This window comes from Cyrtonyx montezumae, unplaced genomic scaffold, assembly GCF_038088225.1.
Source record: "Cyrtonyx montezumae isolate F1298 unplaced genomic scaffold, pur_monq_1.0 scaffold_10, whole genome shotgun sequence".
NCBI lineage: Eukaryota > Metazoa > Chordata > Aves > Galliformes > Odontophoridae > Cyrtonyx > Cyrtonyx montezumae.
The window spans coordinates 52,750,237-52,772,421 of record NW_027071826.1 but is presented as its reverse complement, the minus strand read 5'-3'; the positions used below and the strand labels follow the sequence as shown (position 1 = coordinate 52,772,421).

At 42.5% G+C, this 22,185-nt stretch overlaps 1 protein-coding gene across 1 annotated transcript; it reads right to left on the bottom strand.

Annotated features, from left to right (window-relative positions):
• Window positions 1-285: 285 nt before the first annotated feature.
• Window positions 286-22,140, bottom strand: SLC6A5 (solute carrier family 6 member 5). The gene is made up of 15 exons (XM_065755760.1): window positions 21,757-22,140; window positions 20,598-20,736; window positions 19,581-19,712; window positions 19,314-19,487; window positions 18,683-18,824; window positions 18,117-18,249; window positions 16,541-16,675; window positions 15,143-15,246; window positions 13,586-13,710; window positions 10,195-10,307; window positions 9,777-9,908; window positions 9,052-9,151; window positions 4,895-4,995; window positions 2,420-2,587; window positions 286-441 (listed from the first exon to the last, which is right to left on the bottom strand). The coding sequence occupies exons 1-15, from the start codon at window positions 22,138-22,140 to the stop codon at window positions 286-288; spliced, it is 2,238 nt and encodes a 745-aa protein (XP_065611832.1).
• Between the last annotated feature and the right edge of the window lie 45 nt (window positions 22,141-22,185).

Here is a 22,185-nt window from a genome sequence, read left to right as displayed (position 1 = left end):
CTGGTTGTTACAAGGGAACTTTTCTTTATTCCCACACAACCTAACAAACCCTGGGATGTAACCCACTGTGCAACATGCTTTTGCTGTCTCAGCCGAAACATCATGGGCATCACCTACCCCTGGAAATGGCCTAGCTCAGTCTCCCCTATGGCATGCAACAGTAAATCCTACTTCTCTAAGCAACCACTTTCAGGCACTGCAGGGAGGAAAAAAAATATGGGGAAACAAAACTGAAAAAAATAGCTGACAAGGCTGACAATGTCACTGTCACCAAGGTAAGAACCATTAGCATTGGGTCCCCAGTTCTATATCCTTCACTGGCAGTTTAAGTCCCAGGGAAGAGGTTCCCAGCGGATCAATCATATTCATGTAACGTTCACCACGGTGCTTGGCCAAAAACGGACCCCAGTCTGGCTGTGGAGAGCACACCAACTTGAGTCGCTGCAATGCAGGGGAGAGAAAAGAAGAGTCTCAGTTGGAGTTATGGAGCAGAACACAGTGCAGAAGAAAGAAGAGCAGGATCATTTGAGGTTATTGTCAGTGGCCTGGTGATGCTTCACTGTTCAGTGTTAGTTTTGCACAAGGTTTGCAAGATTAATAGAGGATAAAGTTCTTGGATTTTAATTATACATTCTCCCTTGTACCATATGAGGGGAGCTCAGACCTACTGCTACAGATCACCAGGCTCACTTACTGAAGGACATGTGCACAATTACTTAAGCCCAATCATCTAAGCAGTGGATAACTGCATTAAAATAATTGGATTTCTGTTTAGCATATTTCCCCAAAGCATACAAATGACCAAAAAGAAGTACATTGCTACGAATGAACCAAGATTCTCATTTGGAGATGACAAAATATTTCACTTCAATCCGCAGTGAAAAGAAAGAGGAGAACGTTAACATGGCAAACAACAAACTTTTCTCTCTGCTGATTTCCTTATTGAATATATAATATGATTGGCTATTTACAGATAAAAAGGAAAGAAAACATATTTCTGATGCCTTTAGAGGGAGCAATTACATGTTTATTACCCAATAAAGTGAATCAGACCTATATATCAGTTATTTTAATATCTGCTTAATTACCAGTTTGCAACACTTACCTCCCAGATCAACCATAATAATTTTATGCAGACCCAATGTTCACAAAATACTGGGCTAGGGATGGAATAACTTCAGAACGGATCCAACTTTTTGATGTTTCTTTGGGCATGCTACCTGAAGGACAGCAAGGGTAGCACCCTACTTTTTTCAGGCCATGTACTCTAGTACAACACAGGTGAGTTAGAAGAGAAGAAGCATAGCTATTTGTCTCAAGAGAAACTTGAAAAGCAATGAACAAGCAAATCTAATTTTATGTTAGCTCATCCCCAGTAGGAGTAGTTCTCTATCCTGACCTCTGTGCTCGAACATGCGCTGCACAAGGGCTGAACAGCCCTTTAGACAAGTGGCTGTGCTGCCTAGTGCCAGCTGTGTACTCAGATGCTCTCCCTGGGGTGTCCTGCCTCTTCATCTTAAATTCCTTGGCTCTTTAAGAAATGTAAAAACGTGATCTTTTCCCTCGGCCACATATAGTGTAGCATATTGAGAGACCAAGTGAATATTTTACCTCAATAAATTTTGCTTCTTCATTTTTTTTTTTTAGGTGCATAACAGACCTGATGGATTTTGCAGGACAGCCAAACTGACAAAGCTGCTATAAAAAGGGGAGATGAGTTACTTCCCCAAGGAGAGAATGGCACAAGCAGTAACAGCGAGGAAAGGGCAGAACTGAGAAAGACACAGAACAGAAGGGAACCACCACATTTCCAGAGCGATACGGGGAAGCAGCAGCTATTTGATTTACAAAATAAAGCCTAAAAAACCAGCCTAGAAATCAAGTTCCACCTGGTGTTTTTTAAGCTCAGATGCCACAGTGGAAGAATCTATTCAGTTAGCTAAGGTTTACACAAAGTTAGTTGAGCTGTAGAGCATGAAGTCTTTTTGTCTCTTACGTTTAGCCTTCAGGGATGGGCACAACCTTCTAGAACACTCCCTCCTGTGGGACTCGGGTACCACAGCCTATCACTCCACAACCTGGTATGTTGTGATTTCATGTCTCAGAGGCCATGGGGCTCTCTGCAATGCTGCACGTACCAGTGGTTGGGCAAAGCTTACTGCTTTGATGCACCACAAACAACTTCCTTCCACTGACACCATGTCGAGGGCTTATGAAATGTGTAACACCTTCTACTTCCCATGAAAGCCACCACTTAACAGTTTAGGAGCATTTTGTTGAGGAATGAGGAATAGAAGGTCTACATTTTAGTCTCTTTGTAATACAATGACTGGCTTACCAACAAGTAAATCTTAGCAACATCAGCCATTCAATATCACAGCAATCAAATTTTTAAGCAGCAAAAAGACAGCAGAGTTACCTCAATAAATTTGCCTGGGGCTAGGTGCATTTTTATCACAAACATCACTGGGATCCAAATAACTGAGCAGGCCAGCATCAGCCACCCAAGCACCATAGACCAGCCGGGGTAGTGGTAAGCTCCGTAAGTCATTGGTTCCCATTGGTAAAAACTGAAGCAAAGGATAAACTGGAAACAAGGGAGGAAAAGGTTTGAATAAGTAAAACGAGCCTGCTATGCAGCCAAAGGCAGGTATCTGTGCACACAGTTGGTCTGCACAGGATACAGATACAAGTATGTGCTGCCAAGCAGAGGGCTCACACAAAACATAACAAACAGGTCAGAGCCTGAATCTAATGAGTTTCATGGAAATCACGCAAAATCCCACAGAAATCTCTGTATTTATGCCAGGAGAATTGAAATTAGAATCTTGCCCCAATAGTAACAGTCTTTATTACATGCTCTATTGGCAGTTTTACCTAATGTGATTATGCTAAGTTACTCCATTTCATTTATGGTATGAATAGCAATACGTCTGCTTACATTTGTGCATAATTCAGTAACTTTTGGGAAATGCCTGTGCTTACAATAATTGCACACAGAAGATTTATAGCAGCATAACTAAGTGAGGACGCATATAAAACGACTGGTTTTATTTCCAGAGATGTGGAGGAGCTGAAAGCCTAATATTAGACTATTCAAATGCATCAAATATGAGTTTTAAAGAAGCCATAATAGGAAAAAAATAAAACAAACAAAAAAAAACCTTGTTTTTGCTTTTTCTATTTCCACAGCACAAAAACTGAAGGATGACTGATCAGTCTCCAATTATTTCTCACTCTGAATTCACTAAACATTACAGCTGGAGGGAACCGCAGCAGAACGTGAAAGCCTCAACTGACCTCACCTGCTTTCCAAATTTGCTTTTCGTTAGAGACAACACAATTTCCTATTCCCTTGTTGTTATTACTGGCAGCAGCTAAGCCTGCAAGTCTGACCAGTAAAGCAACCAAGCAATTTGCAGAAATTGCCTCGTAGTTCCCTTCAGAAGCATAATAATGGTTCTAAAGCAGGATCTTGAGAACAGCCAGTGGAAGAAATAGGCAAAAAAGAAAAGAAAACGTGTGCACATCTTTTTTAATAACACCCAGAGGAAACGTATGTTCACACTGATACTGTTAACTGAACTGGGCTATGCTCTCAAACTTTTCAAACATGAAAGTCCAAAGTATGTCCATACACTGCTACAGCTGAAGCACAGCTGCCCCCAGGCAGGTGAGCCAGATCTATGTGTTCTTGAGGTACGACAACCCTGTGCTTGGGTGAAGACAGTCAAGAAAACCTACATGTGAGGGCAGAACACCTCCACCTCAACTGATACCATGAACACCTGCGATGTGCCCAGTGGAAAGATGGTTCTCAGTGTAGAATGTTTCCTCATCTCACAACTCAGGGTTCTGCTGAGTTAACTAAAGCCAACCAGTCCCTTCACACTCTCATTCCCACATGACTCTCAAGGCACCACTCTGCCTCCCTGCATCATGCAGTAGATGTTTCCCAACATGAGCCCTTTCAGGAATTATAATATAAATCTATGAATCCTTGTACAGAATACTTAGCTCCGCCAGAAGGTACTGAGGTTTGTGAAACAGCTGAGTGTGATTTCATTCTGGTGCCAAAACTTCTGGTGCATGCTCTCAAAAGGTGTTATTGTATTTAAGGAAAATATAAAAGTTACTGTGTTAGAGACACTGTGTCAGACAGACATCAGAGCTGCTATACGTTGAGCCCTGGACTTGAAAAAAAGGCCAAAAAACCATACTTCTAATAGTACAATGAAGGACACATCCTCGTTTAAACTAAGTGGAGATGCTACTTTGAAGTAAGGCCTTTTCTAGGTATTGGTGTGGCAATGTTCCATCTTGAAACACTGTTACAGGGGGGTGGGCAGCAGCACCAGCGGCCTGGGGGAGGAGGAAGAGGAGGAGGTGGAGGAGCCTGGAGGAGGATGCACTCCTGCAGGGCATTGCTGCCACCTGCTGTTCTGCACTGCCACCTGCACGGCGTGCCTTAGGGGAGCCAGAGATCCTTGTCTTAGAGAGGGGGGAAACATCAAAGGAGGTTATATTTGATACTAAGGGCATGCATATTTCAGCCTCTGCAAAAATAGCTGCATCTTTGCAGAGCAGCTGTCACTGAACTCTCCATGAAACTCTTCCCAAAGCATGCAACATGCTGAAAACGTTTTTCCCCAACACGGCCTGAGAAGAGAAAGGGATTATGTCATTCTCTCTGTATATATATATGTATAAACACACACACACATCCCCAAATACACATGCCCAGAATAACCAAACCATGCATCTATGCCATGGCATGTTGTGCCAGCATTTGGTATAAGCAGGGAAAGGCTTCAACAACATCACTGGGAGACCCACCAGCACGAGAAGCAGCAACACAAAACCAGAGGAAAAGGCACAAGCAGTTCTTGCTTACTGTTAAGATAGTTGGGGTCACAAAGGCCCAACAGACTCGCCAGAATTTACTTGGCTGGAATCCAATCATCATTTCTATGTCTTCACAAAACCTCTGCAATCCTGCAAGGTAAATGCAATTAAGGCTGAAAGAAACCAACTGCAATTGGCAGTACAGCTTTTGTGATCCTCTTTACGACAGTAATGAATGGTGACATGTTAGCTGAAATCTGTAGCTGAAGGACCATAACCACAAAGTCAGAAGAGACACCAGTTCCAATGAACAACTCGATTCCTAAGGATTAAAAACAAGACTGGAGCTTTCAGGCAGAGATGAAGTGTTGAGGTTAGAACCTTCCAGAGGGAGACACAATGAGCACATGCTGACCGACTGCAGTTCTGTGCCTATCTGTTCAACTCTGTGAAAAATAATATCTTATTAATAAAAATAATACAATAAACTACTTTAGTTAGGACATGTCTTTAGGTAAGGCATGACATGCAGCCAGTGAAACCAGTCAGCTGCATACCTGTATCTGTACAGATAATATCTGAGCCTGTGTGTACCTACTGTGCTGCTCATGTGTGATGTAATCACTGAACTTTGACACCAATCACCACCTGTTTTTTCTCAACTGATACATTGGCAATGCTTAGAACTATTAGACAGCACCAGTAAACCCTTAAAATTCTGTTCAGTGTCACTCAATTGAACAGAGTGAGTGACATGTTGAGCCTTCAGGTTATTGTATTGACTGCATTTATATGGTTGAGTTAATAAAATGCAGAAGATTGGGAAATGCCATTCGAGTCATTTCCACACTTTGGCCATGCCACCCAATCAAAGCCAGTCTGCATCTCAGCCTGGCTCTGCACCGCTGTTCACATCAATGGTTTCTCCTTACTTCCACAGCTGTTTAAGACTTGACCACAATTAATTAAAAAAAAAAAATCAAGATTGAAACACATTCCACCTTGTCTAATGGTGATGAGAAGAAGGAAGTCTGGGGTCCTCCTCTAAGTTTCAAACCTGGGCCAGTTTGATTTGATAAGCAGATGACTGTCTCTGCCATTTACATTGTAGAAAGCATTATTCTACACCATTTAGTCTCATTTCTGTGACATGGAGACAGGGATGGGAGCTCAGCAAAGGAGGAAATTCTCAGAAGAGCAATGAATTGCTTTATGTTCTTAATGCCCTTATAGCCAGCCACTGCAGCTGCTGACATAAGAAGGGATAATCCCCAGGTTTTATCCCTCTAATTTTGAAGCTTTTCTGCTGATATCAAGGAGAAATTAATCTATCTACTTGACTTCTAACAATTAAGAATGGATGGCCCAGCATATAAAAAGTAGCAATGGCTCAACTGTTCAGCATCTTCTGATGCGCCTCCAGGGCTGCTCCAGCACCCCTAGAGCTGAGCTGGTTAAACTGGTTGCACCAACAGGAAGTATAGGCTGAAGTGTCCATGCAATTTAGAGCTAGTCCGAGCATCCCTACTTCGGCCACACTCGGAACTGCAACGGAGGTTTGCCTCATGACACAGCTACCATAGGATTCTGCCTCCAAAATCTAAGCAAGCTTCACGCAGATTTCAACAGGTTTGTTTAAAACTTCAATATAAAATTGAATAAATAAATAAAGATGAGCTTCCTCTTGGAACGGTTGGCAAAAATTCAGTTTCAGGTGCTTTGAAGTACTTACAGTTCAGGAGCCAATGCATGTAAACAGATGCAGAGATGACAGAAGGCATCTCAATGAATCATAGAAAATAGGTAAAGGATGCTGTAGTTAGTAAAGCACTGATTCGATCTTACTGCACCTGGTTTCTCTCTCAGATCAATCAGGCCTGCTGCATGACTTTGGGAAATAAACAGTATATCATATTCTGTATTTCAGTTTCCACCCTCTAAAGTAGAATGCTGTATTCAAAGTGCTGCAGGCATAAAATCCATTACAAAGTGCAGTCAAGCTAACGACAGTCTGTTTCAAACTTCAGCAGGTAAAATGTTTGGAAAGAGCAACATACTTCCTACCAACACACACATCGCTCTGATGATGAAACTTCCTCACAACACCTTGCCAAAAAAAAAAAATAAAGGGTCTAGAAGGAGCTTGAATCAAGTTAAGGTAATGCATGTTCAATTCCAAGCAATTTCCTACAGCATTTCGCTCAATCACAAAGATCTTTGTGCTTAGCTTTGCATTACAATACACTACAGTGGGAATAATACTGATGACTAAGTTAACACCCACAGCTTTAAGTTATTCTTCACCAGTCATGCATCGTCATCTAGACGAGAGGGGAGCAAACATCTGTGCTGGCAAGTGAAATAAAAACCTGCACCTGACAGGATAACATAGGCTCTCCTGAAAAAAAATCAGTGATTGCAAGGAAATAACCAAGTGTGCCTCTTTTTAAATTAAAAATCTCAACAAGCTCAGCAAGCAGAACATGTAACAAGAACTAAAGAGAGATTTATTTCATCATAAAAGCACCTGCCACTGTTCTGCCAGCCCACTTGCCATGAAGAGTACAAGTGTACAGAGAAAGGTGTCAGTAGAGTGTAAAACAAGTAATTGTCAGAGCTTGAAAATATATTACGCCAATTTTAAGCACTGCTTGAAGGAATTTAACATGGGCAGCAGCCTCACTTGTGTTTGCAAGACACAAATCACAAAGATACAAGCCATATTTAGATTTAATGCAGCACAAGTAGTTATGGTGCATTAGTGGAGTGAATGATGACTGTAAAATAAATCCTTTCTTTTTCGTGCTGAGAGTGGAAGATTTTCAGTGTAAAAACAAGTTCAATTCCAGGTAATCATTTTTGAAATTGTAACATGAAATACATGACTAACATCTGTTGATTACCAGGCAGTTGGTATGGAAAGCACAGAGCAGACGATTCACCACTTGTCAGATCTTTGCACATTTGATTACTTGAAAGAAATAAGGAACCAAAAGACCTCCTCTACCAAAATCCTTCCTTAGCAGCACTGTAGCTATTCTGTATTAATTTACATTGTTTATACAAACTATTATTTTAAGGGATACTGGATGTATTGAGTAAAGCCAAGCAAATCTAATGAAACGTACCATGAAGGCAGGCTTGTAGTTCTTCTGCCACTCAGTGTTCAAAGGAGAGATAGAGTTATTTCCTTCCTATTTAACTTCATGTCTACTTCAGAACATGCAGAGCAAAGGAATTCCACAGACTGAAGTAGCTTTTGAGCTCTTGAAAAATATTCTGTGCAATGAATTTTTCTCTTGTGCACTGATGGCAATGACTTAGAGGGTGCAATCATGGCACAGACCAAGTGACACTAGTCATAATGCTGGCAAACAAGAGCAACATCAAAGTGCTTTCAGCATGGCACTGCCCTCAGCAAATAGACAAGGAGGAAGGGGAAACAAAACCAAGTGCTAAACACAGTGCTAACTGGGAGGACAGAATGTGCAAACCATGCATGCCTTCGTGGAAACTGATGCATGGCGAAATGACTGTTTGCCAGCACTGATTTTCAGACATGGAGTTCTGCTATATGTTGGAGTTCCCCAAATCCATCTCTCGACTGACCTCAGGGAGTATCTCAAAGCATTACTGTCAAGTCCTTTGAGAAGACTGTTTGCATGCAAAGCTGACAGCAGCTACCATTATCATCTCACTCTGAGATACACTTCTAAACCAGCTCTATCAACATGCTTACATTTCAGGGACACTAATATAAAAATAAAAGCATTCTGAGCAATCAAAACCTTTTTACCTGTTGTTTTTGATATTTTTCATGCTCAGTAAGATTCCAATAGACCATACCTGACTTAGTTTACAACCACTAGAGCTCACTGCTCACTGGAGTGGGCATCGTTCGAGCTGAAATACACTGCTCTATTTCCATGAAATGAGAGAGAACAGAGCAGGATGGATTGCCTGTCCTTTCTATAGCATCCAATTCTCAAGCAAGATTTTTGAGTTAGGCCTGATTTTTCACATGATTATTTTAGAGTGGACTCCATAACCTAAGTAGATCTAAGTATCCAGTGCACAACACTAGGACATAAGATCATCCTGCTGTGTACACGTCTCCAAAAGAAAACCTCAGGATTGTTGAAGACAAGCTTTGCCACGTACTGAAACACTGCTTTGACACAGGCTGTCCAGCAACAGTATTCTTACCGTAAATGTAGGACACTCCAACCAGCTCAAATATGGCAATGATGACAAGAGAGTAAGAAGCTGCATAAGTGTCAACAAGTTGTAACATGTACATTCCACCCTGAAAAAGAAAAAGCAGTAACACATGGCACACGTGCCTCTCCACAGGTCACCATCACAGAGTTGTGCTGGTAGCTGGTGAAGTGAGGCAAAGAGAGAGGATAAGGGTAACAGAGTAACATAGAGTCCGCACACCACCTTTGAAACTGCTCAGTTTCAGATGGAGGAGGCTGGAGGAACCAGTGGAAAACAAACAGTGAGGATTTTGTCTGTGCTAGATGAGAATTTCATTATTAACATCCCTGCTTGCCAGGACTATCAGCACGTATCTGTTCTATCCACACAAGGGAAGGCACCCAAACTAATGCAAAGGTTTAGATGGCATAGTAATGGTTGGGGCTTTTTGTTTTGCACTGATAATTTTTAAGTAAATACCAAACTTACATTTGGAGATGATTGGTTGGGAATTAGGAGAGTCAGATTTTCAGGAAGATTTGAGCAACCCATTCTCTCAAATGCATCTCAGCCAGAGCATCCACACAAAACTTTCAGTCTCATCTGGTGTCTCGACTCTGAGACACTGAGAATTCTGCTTCCTATTTTGCAACTGTTTCTTGCAAGAACAGAGAACGGCCACCAGAGGGGGACTGGGGGCAGAGAGTAATGTTCAAAGACAGTATCATTACCTGAGTGATCATAGGAAATCCCATGATGAAAAAGGAAATGCAGCACCCAAGAGTGAACAGTGCCTTGTGTGTACGTAAGTATTTGGGGAATTCATCTGAAACCGAGGTCACTATAGTCTCAATAGTGGCAAACTGAAAGACAAAAGGAAGAGATTCATTTTCATACACATAGCGTACATAAAATGGTCCAGCTGATATACTATGAAGTGAGACAGAATATTGCGAACCCTTGGTGTTAAACACTTGGATCCCAATGCCAAAGTTTTGCACAAATCATTTCAGCACTGCTGGCCTGAATTCTTCTTTCTCTTTGTAAGGCAATACACAGACAACACAGAAAACAGCAAGCAACATCCTGGCCCTCAGAACACAGATAGGAAAAGCACCAAGAAAAGAACAGAAAATGAAAGCAGTTTACCATAGTATCCAATCCAAGTGTCAGAAGCATCAAAAAGAATATGATAGCCCAGAACGGAGAGAGGGGAAGCCTAGTTAAGGCTTCTGGGTACACAACAAAAGCAATCCCAGGACCTGGAAATTATAAAAATAAAGTCTGTGATCAAACTCATAGCACTAACTTTGTTGACTCAATGGAGAAAAGGGAAGAAGCAAAAAATAATGTTTCCAAGTTACGATTCTATGTTACTGTACTTGATAAAAGTAAAAGAGATCCAAGTCAGTCTCTGCTGTATACAAAAAGATTTCACCACTGCAAGATTCAGCCTCACACGATTCACTTCCATTTTAGCTCTAAGGTTCAAGACACTTACGTGCTCCTATGTCCCAAGCTGCAGAACACACTTGTAACCACTATGCTGACACACTGATCCAAATAAGAATAAACAAACCCATCTACTAAGGCTGTTTCTTTCTCACATATTGGAAAAGATGTTCTGTTTTAGCAGCACATGAAATAACCTACACAGGTAACTCACAAAGCATTTCACATTCCTTCTGAACAAAGGACAGACGAAATTGAAAGGGCAGCATAAAAAAGAAACACTGTGCTTGACTCAGTAAGCACTGCCTTTAGAATGTGCTGCAAAAAGATGGCTTTTTGGAATAGGATGGAGCACATAGAAAAATCAAGTATTCACAAATAATTTTGGTCTTTTGATTAAATATTTCTTCTTGCCTTTTAGAGATAAGAGATCTGCTCATGCTAGCTTCCTGCATTTACCAATCCAAATTGAGTTTTGGAGTAACAGTTTCCCACTGATCACACTTCTAGGAAAAATGATTTAGTATGTGAATATATAACTTCCCAAGATATTGCGTGCCTGGCAGCAGCCAAGCACAAGTGAAGAATCAGAGGGAGACATGCTCCCATCCAATCCCATCCCATCCCATCCCATCCCATTCCATCCCATCCCATCCCATCCCATCCCATCCCCCTTCAGGAATATAGGTGGATACTTATGCTGGCTGTTAAAGCCAGGAACACTCCAAAGGTTTTGCATGTCTTGAAATGAAAGAAGTCAAATGACCTTGAACTTTCCATTTTAAATTGCAAAAGCCTTTCAGTAGCGGTGGTATGCTCTTACTAAAACCATGAGAGTAGAACCAAAACAGATTGCCTCTCCCTTTGTGAAGAGTCTTTTACTTTCTCATGAGGAACAGAAGTTTTTTCCAGAAAGACAGATTCTAACTGAAAATACATAGCAGTTCAGAATTATATCTTAGCAAAATACAGGCTCCTTCCCATTCCCATCAACCATTTGCATTCAGGTTATTGGATGCTTTGAAGACAGATTATGCAGCACCATCCATCATTTTTGCTATTTTCTTCTTCGCCACAAAAAGAAATACAAATTTACAATAGAAGAAAAAATAGGCAAGGACAAGGGGTGGCTCCTATCCTACTTGCTGACTCCGCTTTTTAATTCTGCTATTTCAGCGTGCTCAGTCCTCCATCTTTCCCTATCTTCATTGCCTTCCCACTGTGCAATCTTCCATTCTGAGATGAAAATTTGCTTTGTGTATCATGGAGAGTAGAGGCACCTTGCCATTCTGAAAGAGTTTTAAATGGCCTAAGTGAGGTTTTACAAATGCCACGACAACATGACAATAAGATTGTCTTGCCACAGCTTTTTCCACATTCCTTTTAACATCTGCTGTACCACCAGGAACAGAGAGCTCAAGCCTGTGACTAGTCACTCACTGAAAGACCACCAACAAGCACACTGCAGGAAGGGGCCGGATATTTACTGTGCTAAGTATTATGTCATCTCTAGGGAGATGAACCAGCTGAACCAAGTGATTCCTCTACCATTCCTGCCACCCAGATCCTCTTGTTTTCTCCTCAGCTGTCCCTTCAGAGCTTCCACTGCAGCTTCACCTAAAGACGGTGCTCCTTACAGTAATCTGATTGCTCTGTGGTTTGGATTGCAGGGTGCCTGGTCTTGGTCTAAAATAAAAAGCTGGATGAAAATCCAATGGTTGCCCTTGAATTCTTCCTAACCAACAGCAATATACACAACAGAGATGGATATATTTGCTCTTACGTTATGTCCTTTTCTTAGCTCACCACTGAAATGACAGAATTTACTCCCATAAAGAAGTTCTTCATCTTACAATCAGAACCTTTATACAAGGACTACGTAATGCAGATGTGTTATCCAGAAGGCACGTATGATCACATACAGTGATAAAACCTGTCTTACTGCCCCGTCACTAGACTGGACTCAAATGACACTTAGCCAAGACAAGTTTAGTACAGCTTGGAGATGAAGACTTACCCTCAGCTAAATTCATATGGTTTTTCCCCATATACAAAGGTCTAATCCATCCAGAAGATGGGAACTACAATGAAACTTTTCCATTCCTACTTAGCTGAGGGGTAAACAAAAAAGAAGAGATGAAGCACCAAAGAATTAATTGACATGGCAATAGCCTGCAAGAGTTCTAACCCCTACTACTTCCTACCAGTTTGCCAGTTGGTCATCCTCTTTGGTCAGGTCAGAAGTACTGCAAAGTCTGTGTGATTATAAGTATTTCAGTTTCAAGTAGGAAGAAATAGAAGGAAACTAAGACCCTTTTATTTTTCTAAATTGGCAAAGCACCTTGTTCCCTTCAGTGTTGTCCCTCTCCTTCCACCTTCAGTAGCAGTTTCCTAACAGGCAGTGAGAAATATTAGGGCTCTGAGAAAAGGTATTAGTCAAGAAAAAATTAACAATCCATTTTACCGTCGCTTGTTCAGTCAACTACAGGATTTCTGTTTCCCATTCAGCTCTGATAACATTATCAAATGCATATTAATGTAACCATACATAAATGAGGGAAACTCTTCTTGGTTTCTATCCCTTATCAACTCACTGATTCAATTTCCAAATCATGATTCTTAACAATTCTTCCATCATGCTACTTCATATCAAATCATACATGACAGCACCGATACCTCTGTCAGTCACACTCTTCTCATTCACATTCAGCTCTGACAATTAAGATGTCACAGACACCCATTTCTAGTCATCTCTCTTCATTATTTGTGTCTTTCTTAATCTGTATCACTATCATACATTCCAGACTAATTTTTTCATTTTGCTGTAGAAGCATTTCCTTACTCCCCACAGTTCAGAAGCTCAATCCACCTCTCAAGCTGTATTTCTTCCATCTCCACACTGCAAAACTCACTGCTTCCCATTCACGATCCCCACTATCAAGAACAAGTTATACACTGACCAGGATGTAACAAAGCGGCAGAAAATAAGACAGCGATTCCCACCTTCACTGCCAACATCATCACCAACAGTAGAGATGAAGGTGTCACCAGAATTGGGTCTAATTCACAAATCAGCAGTGTATCATACCTTGGTCTGCCACAGCTTCAATATTCACTTTGAGCTCGTTTGCCATGAAGCCAATAACTGAGAAGATGACAAAGCCCGCAAATATACTTGTGGCACTGTTGGTACATGTGACTATCAGTGTGTCCCTGGAAAGAAAGCACAGAAAGGCAAGGTTCTGTATGCATTTCAAGATTCTTACATGACTATTTCAGCACAGCCAGAACAAGACCATTTGTGTCCTAAATATTACTACATACAACATACCCATCTGTGGAGGATTCTCCAATCCTGTCCTCATTTTTTGGTGTTGTAATGGGAATCTGGAGAAATCCATACCTGAGTTCCATGCTATGCTGGCTAAGTACGTGTGGTCTGGCAGGAAACAAGCCATCTCTGTCCACAATTAGCATGTTCCTTATAGGATCTTTATTTCATCTTCATGGTAAGAGTTTGAAATATTTCCCCTTAAACTACTAAGACTGAAAAAGAAACAAGTCTTTCTCTTTGAATGTCTTCCAAATGTGGCTATAATTGCTTTAATTGCTTTGATTTACTGCTATTTCTTTGTCAGGAACAGAATGAAATACAAACTGAAAAGGTGCAAAGAACTTCAGTGAGTTGACACATGCTTGGAAATGCTGAAAGAGTATCACTAGGAGGGAGGGTTAGGTTAATTATTTGGGCTTATAGAAAAAAAAAGTCTTTTTTTTTTTAACCATAATGGAATAATCTTCCTAAAGCCAGGTAAGCTTTAAGCAAACATTTTATGTACGTACCACCAAGTTAATTTATGTAAATTAGCTTCAATCCTAGATTTAATAATGATCTAATAATGTTTTAATTGTATATTTAAATCAAAACTAGAATTCCATCTGCATTATAACAGGTGTAAAAAATGAAAGAATTGTCAAGCTTCATTTCAGTACTCAAGATGTACCGTAAAATTAACCAGATTTGAACTAAGTCTTTCTTGTTATTTTTCCTTCACTCTCCCCATCCCTAGCATATGTTAATCATGCATAAGAGCTACACATTTTTTTTTCATTATTACACTCAATTTTTTTCATTAATATTTTCAATTGCTGCAAAACACTGCTAAATTAGTGTAGAAAAACAGTATGACACCTGAACCTATTTTTTTCCCTTACTCTCTTAACATATTCATCATCAAAAAACTAAAGCACGGGACAAATTTATTCAAAAGCAGGACCCAAAAAACAGGGATCAGGGTGGGTTTGCTTCAAGGAAAACAAGACTGATCCTGAAGACAACATAAAGCATCAGTGAAGCTTTCTGCTAATTCCTCTTGCTTTTGTTCTTTTCCTGTCTGCAGGTATTTATCTTGCACACTTCCTAATGACAAAGCTATACTACATTGCTAAAACAACTACTCCCCTCGCAAAAGTAATTTTAAGTGTTGGAAGATGAAATAACTACACAATAAATGTAATTAGGGAAAAAAATACTTCAGAGAGGTGAGAAGCACACACAGAAATTGCACAGTGAACTCATATGAACAGTAGCAAACTTCAGCTTCTTCTACATCTGGGTTGTCTGATGGATTTCACTCTCACGTACCTGTAGCAGTTGTTATGGAATTTGTTGTAAGAAGAGAGAGTGATTAGACCACCCCATGCTGCAGATAAGGAGAAGAAAATCTGAGTGGCAGCATCCTTCCAAACCTAAACAAAACAGACAGGAGAGGAAATCACATTGGCTTCAGGAAAGAATTAGTGAGATCAGTAACACTAAGAAGTACTGCAGGGGATTAACAAGCAAGTAGTTCCAATAACCTTCAGAGCAGTGGATGCGAATAAAACAGTATTTACAAATTAAATCCTGCCCTGAAATACAGTGTTCATTTTATTAGGAGTACTCTTCTTGTTCAGCCCAACCGAAACAATAATATAACATCTTTGCCATGGATGAAAGGCACAAGTATTCAGCACACTATGTTGCCGGGTGTGTGTCAAACTAAACATGTTCAGCAAAAGAAACACAAATCAAGGGGAAAAAAATCTGCACTGGGCACTGCTGTGACTGTTACCTTCTTAATGAAAGCAATGTGATCATGTAGGTTTGTGAAAGACACTAATGCAACCATCACCAAAGGACTGCAATACTCATTGTTTATAAAGACATGAAGACCTGCCAAAGTCACACTGCTATTGACAGAAGGAGGTGCTCACGTGCCATTTCAAGCAATCCAAATCCACGTGTGGGTTCATGACTGCACAAATACAGAGTAGGTGTATTTTTGCAGCATGTTTTACTGGTTTAGTTAGCAGCACACAGCATCACAGAGGTCAGCTGAAATTGAAGTGAGAAAGCAGAGCTGAAGCATTCAGATCTGCCCGACTTTTCTAAAGAGCAAAGCCAGGTACTGAGTCCTTTTTTTCTGTCCTGTGCTTGATGGAAAATAACATTATTTCTTATAAATTAACTACTGCAATCATCAGAGTTGTTGTGTGTAAGCATAAATGCTGTTGAGTGTTAGAGTAAGCAGTATGATTTGTTTCATGTCTCAGGTTCATTTTTCAGAACCATTTTATTTGTCCAGTGAGAAAAAGGCAAGTGTTCTCAGAATTTCTAAAGACATTAAGAGAGAAATGCAGTATGCGTTACCTATTAAAGCTTCACGTGTTTGTTCAAGTCAACGCAGCACCTGCTCGGATAGCAGCATACAAAACTCTCTACCTGCTTTTTAATTCCCCATTTTAAATGTACCTACTTTGAGATTTGAGTGAAACATCCAATGTCAAATAAACACCCTCTGTATATACCTATAAATATTATATAAGTTAGGTGCACGCAAATCACAAATATCCACAGTAAAATGCTCCCATACAAAGAAAACAATAACCCAGATGACAATACTGCCTCTGCACACACACAAAATGTTTGCAACAGCCATTAAGAAAGAAATCTGCATGGATTATTCATCCTTATCAGTTACAAGTGCAGCAAGAGGCCCACCATAGCATCAATGAGCTTCTCCCACTTGGGCGTGATGAAGTACCAGATCCCAGCTCCAGCCCCAGGCAGTGTCACACCTCGTATAAGGAGGATGATGAGAACCACGTAGGGGAACGTCGCTGTGAAGTACACCACCTGAACAGACCAAAAAGACTGTTAGAAGGGATTCTTTGGATCTAAGAGAAGAGGAGGCCTTAAAAGAAGATGCTATTGCCTTAAAGAAGTAATTACTGGGGATCAGAGACAACAACCAAGGGATAAGACTAGGAAGGCAAAAGAGTTATTTCTCAGGAAATCTCACAGAGTTGTGATTTTATTTTATTTTATTTACATCCTTTCTTACTTCTGGAAACAGGAATAACATCAATGGTAACAATTGGGATTCCAGAGGAGAAGAAAAAGGAGAAAGCCTGGAGAGCAACAGTAATTTAAAGCTAAGTGGAAACACCATGTTTGATTCCTACCCAGAGAAAACTAATACAGCTCACTGGAATTCAAATGAGCAATGTCAACCAATACTACCTAAAAATCCGAGCTTTTTGCTATGTATTTTGCATTTCTCCTTATTTAATTAAGCCTAAAAAATATCCTATCAATTGGTACCTCTTAATAATTACCTATCAGCATGAAAATATTCATGTGCTCACAGCAAAAAACAAACAAACAAAAAAAAAAACCACACATCAGTAGAATGATCCAGATAGACATAATAATCACTGGGTCTAAACACACAGCAGAGGTTGTACACTTAATGTCTTCATAATTATCTAGTACAGAGCAGAGCCCTCCCCAGTCAAATAAAATGGTGAAGTTACAACCCGTTAGGCTGTACTCTCTACCCAAAAGCATTTAAAACCCTTTTACACTTTAACCTCTGGATCCCACAGGGACTGGAATCCTCTGAGCTGAGGTGACTTTAGAAACTGCTTTTCCAGCTTTCACTCTGCTGTTTCCAGGGGTGTTTCAAGAAGTTGCACCTTGTGTGGTGAATGCAATTTCATTTAACTGTAGCGAGTGATAAAATCTGCTTCTATCTAAGCACTGTTCCTGGGAAACAGCAACATGAACATAATTGCACTTGGCTTTTAAAGGCAGATCACACTGGGTTAAGGAGAGGTGTTAGAAAGGTGCCACCAACACTCAGGACAATAGATACATACTGCTACTGCTCACATCCACCACACAACAATTCAGGTCCAAGTACTGGTTTAAAACACGCTGCATACCATCTTCACTTACATCACAGTTTCCCTAATTATAGGGACAGTTGAGGCGACTGCAGAAGGTCTGATGAACACCACACACAGAACAAGGGAAGGCATTGTTTTTGCCATGCAAGTGCTACATGCAGCAAAAGGGCTCATTCTACATTTAGTGCAGATTAGAGAACAAAGGCTAACCCAGAATTCCCTTTTTAATACCATGGCCAGACAAGAAAACTTGGAAAGGAAAAGGCACTTCATTAGTACTTAGACATTTGCTGAAATCAGCTTGCAGAGCCCTACAGAGGGGAATGATTCCACCAAAGCAGTGCACTGATTTCCTGGAAGTGTGTGATTGCAGGTAATGTTCTTACTTTTCCTGACGACTTGATTCCTTTAGCGAGGGAGGCATACACAATCACCCAGGCCAGGAAAAGGGACAGAGCCAAGGGCCACCTAATCTCACCAGGGTATTCAATCCCTGCTGAAATCTTCAACACGAAGTACCTAAAATAATAATTAAAAAAAAAAAAAAGGAAATTTAAATAAAATAGAAAAACAAATGTAACTGCATAAAGTAATTCAGTGCAAAATCCTACAGTATTTTATTCTGCTTTTGCGTCCTCAGTGGTTTCTCTAGAAGGTTCCAGTGAATCTCACCACGTATTATTTTATGTATCTGCATTGCAGTAGGAGATAAAAATGCCAAGCGCAGGCCAACACCCCAGCTGTGCTAAGCACCGCAGGAACAGGACAAAAATGATACAATCTCTACAAATGAGCTTCTGTTGTTATTACACATAAAAGCGGGTATCATTTATCGTCCTTAAAGATGACATTTCCAGTCTTCCAAACAGTTCATCCCTGCATTACTGAGGACTATCTGTACTGCTGCAGATTTTAAAGTAAGCAACATAACATTTCTAAGGAAAGCTCTTACTTGAAGTACTCTTCACTTCCACTGACAAACGTTTTATTTCCTTCACTGGTGAAGTTAACCATAGTCAAGTTTGGATAGGCACTCATACAGAAAGTGGAGTTCTTGATTTGTATTTTTGGGTGGTCACCAATGATGCACGAATCTGGGGTGTGGGGGAGAAGAAAAAGGAAAAGAAGAAAAGTTGCTTGGACTGTTTTATCATCTGAGTGTAAAACGACAATAAAAACAATACTCGAAATTCAGTCGCATTTGGTTTCTGTAACACTTTGCTTGCAGAAGGGTCTAAGGGCAGAAGGTCTCAATATCTCTGATGATTTTCCCCCTTACAGCCAATAGCCCAAAGGATAAAAAGGGTCTGAACCAAAGGAAATTTGAAGGGAAGGCTTGCATCAAGCTCATCACAGGCCTGTCCAGCGTAGCGTCTTCCTTCATGCACTGATGGAGACAAGCTCAGGAGCTCTGCTCCCCAAGAGGGAAGCATGTTACTGGCAGCAGGATGGGCTCAGATTTACCCCTGCACCACATGTATTCACAAGGACACAGTGCCAGCAACAGAGCACGGGAAAAGGTGAAATCCATTGCTGCTTGATGTGGATTTTGGACCAAGAAAGTCCCGTCAGCCCCCACTTACCCAATAAAAGTTTGTTTTTGTCTTTACAGTCCGGCGTGTTCCAGGGGTTGTTGCAGGAAGCCCAAGGGAGCACAGGTACAAAGGAGGCGAAAAGGTAGAAAAGAGTGTAGCACAGAATAATATTGTAATATATGGCTATCAGAACAGAGATGATCAGCATTGCAATGCCACAGCCTGAGAGAGAGAAAAAATAATCATCATCATAACCAACGGGTACAAGTGGGAGGGCTCCCCAAAAGCAGCTGGGGGGGGAAATGCCCCGCTCACCTTGCAGGGCAGGGATGGCTTTCCACACAGAGACAGGGCCCTGGCTAGCGAACTGCCCCAGGGAGACCTCCAGGAAGAAGATGGGGATGCCAGCGAGAGCCAGCATCATCAGGTAGGGGATGAGGAACGCACCTTGGGGGAAAGAGGGGGATAGCAGAGCACAGCGTGAGTCACGGGGAGGCAGCACCAACCCGGGCAGTGCACAGCACCGGGAGGGTTTTTCTTAGTATATCTACATTTTAAAGATTCATCTTCTCTAAGCTGCGACCTCAGGCACAACGCAGCCCTCACGGGGGCGATGCAGCTGTTTAATACCCCCGCTGCAGCACCAAGAGCCCCGTGCCATAGCGCTGCAGCTAGCTGCAGAGGGTGTGCAACGTGAACGCCTGCCGCCACTTCACACAGCTCCTGCTCATCGGCTCCTACCTTTCTCGAACCATTAACCCCTCTTTCCAAATCTTCTTCTACCCTACAATCACATCCTAGGATTGCATTCGGCTGAGCAGCATTTCCGAGGATTATTTTCCAACCCGTGTCGTGTTAAGACCAGTTCTCAGACAGCTCAAAACAAGACGAACACCGACACCGCTTCCAACTGCGTCCTGGAATCCTCCTCCGCCCCCCTCCCCGGCTGCTTTCCCATCCTTCCCATCAGGGACCACGGGGTGAAGGATGCAGTAGGAGCGACCTGTCTGCTCCTCGTTCCCCTCACTCACCCACTCGGCTTTGTTTTGTTTGCTCGTTTTTATTATTTCTAAAGAGAAACACCACATGCAAACGAAATGTTGCTGGTCAGCAGGGAAGTTCCAACGGTTTTTTGATCAGAATAACAACAATAGAAAAACCAACCAAACTGAAAGCACTTTGGCTCAATCTGCTGCTGGGGGATACGTATGGGGCTGCCTGGCCCCAACCTCTGTTCCCCCGCCAGGTTTCTCCCCACTGAGGGACGGGGGCAGCTCCCAGCTAAGCCATGCACGGTACTGCAGGAAGAAAGACAGGAAAAAGCCATCCTACCTCCCCCATTCTTAAAGGCCAGGTACGGGAACCTCCAGACATTGCCCAGCCCCACTGCATAACCCACCATGGAGAGGATGAAATCCAGCTTGCTGGACCAGTTCCCTCGGGCTTTGTTTTCATCCCCTACATCGTCTTCCTAAAGGGAAAAAAAAAAAAGCAAAACGAAGGGGGCAGATCGGACAACAGCCACATCGGCAAACAACCATCACAATTAGCCGTGGGCTTTTAATTAACGGCTGCCCCCAGGGGAAGGGAGTGGTGGGTGTCGGGCTGCATCTGTGTGTGTGTCCCCTGCCCGGTCGCCCCCCACCCCACCCCCTGTGCCCTCCCTCGGGCAAAGGGAGCAGGTCTCAGCCCAACATTTCCCTTCCTGAAGCCCCAACCCCTGCAATGCGCATCTCCAGCCCTGGTGGAGGCGGGGGTGGGGGGGGTAAACCCCCACGGCTGCAGTTCCCGGATGCCCTGGGGCACTCAAAGGGGTCCGTGCTCATCTCCACAGGCTCAGTCCTTTTTTCCCCAAGAGAACTAAAAATGTTTTTTTACAGAACGAATCTTCCCTACCTCTCCTCCTTTCAGCATAAAGCTGGTAATCGTGGGTCGGTAGGGAGAATGGGTGTGGGGTGCTCCTTTCCAGCATCCCATCCTGCCAATGTCAACCCCCTCAGAGTGCAGGGGCAGAGTCTGACACTTTGGGAGCACAGTTGATTGATTTGGCCCTATTTTTGCCTCCGGGGTTTTCAGCCACCAGGGACACAGGTGGGGGCACCTCGTGCGCAGAAAGCACAGCCCATGAAGGCTGCAGAACCTACTGAGAGAGCCAAGGGGTACCCAAGGATCCCAAATGTCCTTCTCCACTCATTTTCTCAGGCACAAACATGTGGACCTTCTTTCCCACTGGTCCCAGGGCGCATCGGTGCCTGGAGGGCACGGCTCACGGAGCACACGGGAAAGAGCCGGAAGCTATTGATTGGTGTTTATACTGATACCTCGTTTATAAGAGACCGCCAGCAGCACAGCCTCTCTCCCCTTTCTTCCTCCCCCTCCCCGCATCGCAGCCCCATCCCCCACTTGTCAGGACTGCTCCCATTAGTGCTTCAGCCCCAAAGGATCTCTTACTCCCACAGGGAGGCGAGAAACCCCGTAAGAAGGAACTTACCCCCTCCACTCTGCCAGAAAGAACAGAGGTGTTGCCATCTGTACCCAGTACCACGGTGCTCTGGTTCAAGGTCACCCAGGTGCTTTTGGCATTGTTTTGCTCCAGCGTGCTCTTACCCAGGGCTGGGTTAGCGTCCCCATCCGTGCTTTGCAACGCGGCAATTTTGCAGTGAGGGATTGCAGCTTGCCCAGCGGCCCCTGCCCCGGCCGCTTGTTTGTACGGAAAGGTCTCGACAGATTCCCTCCGGAGCGTGGAGTTGGCTTGCACCGGGGTGCTGCTGAGCTTGCAGATCCCGACTTTGGTCCTCTCCAAATCATTTGGCTTGGCTTCTTCGGAGAGAAGTGTTTTGTAGTCGTTGGAGAGTGACCGTGGGAGCCTGGCCATGGCGGCAGGGGGTTGCAGCAGGGCGTTCTGTGGCTCGTTTTCGGG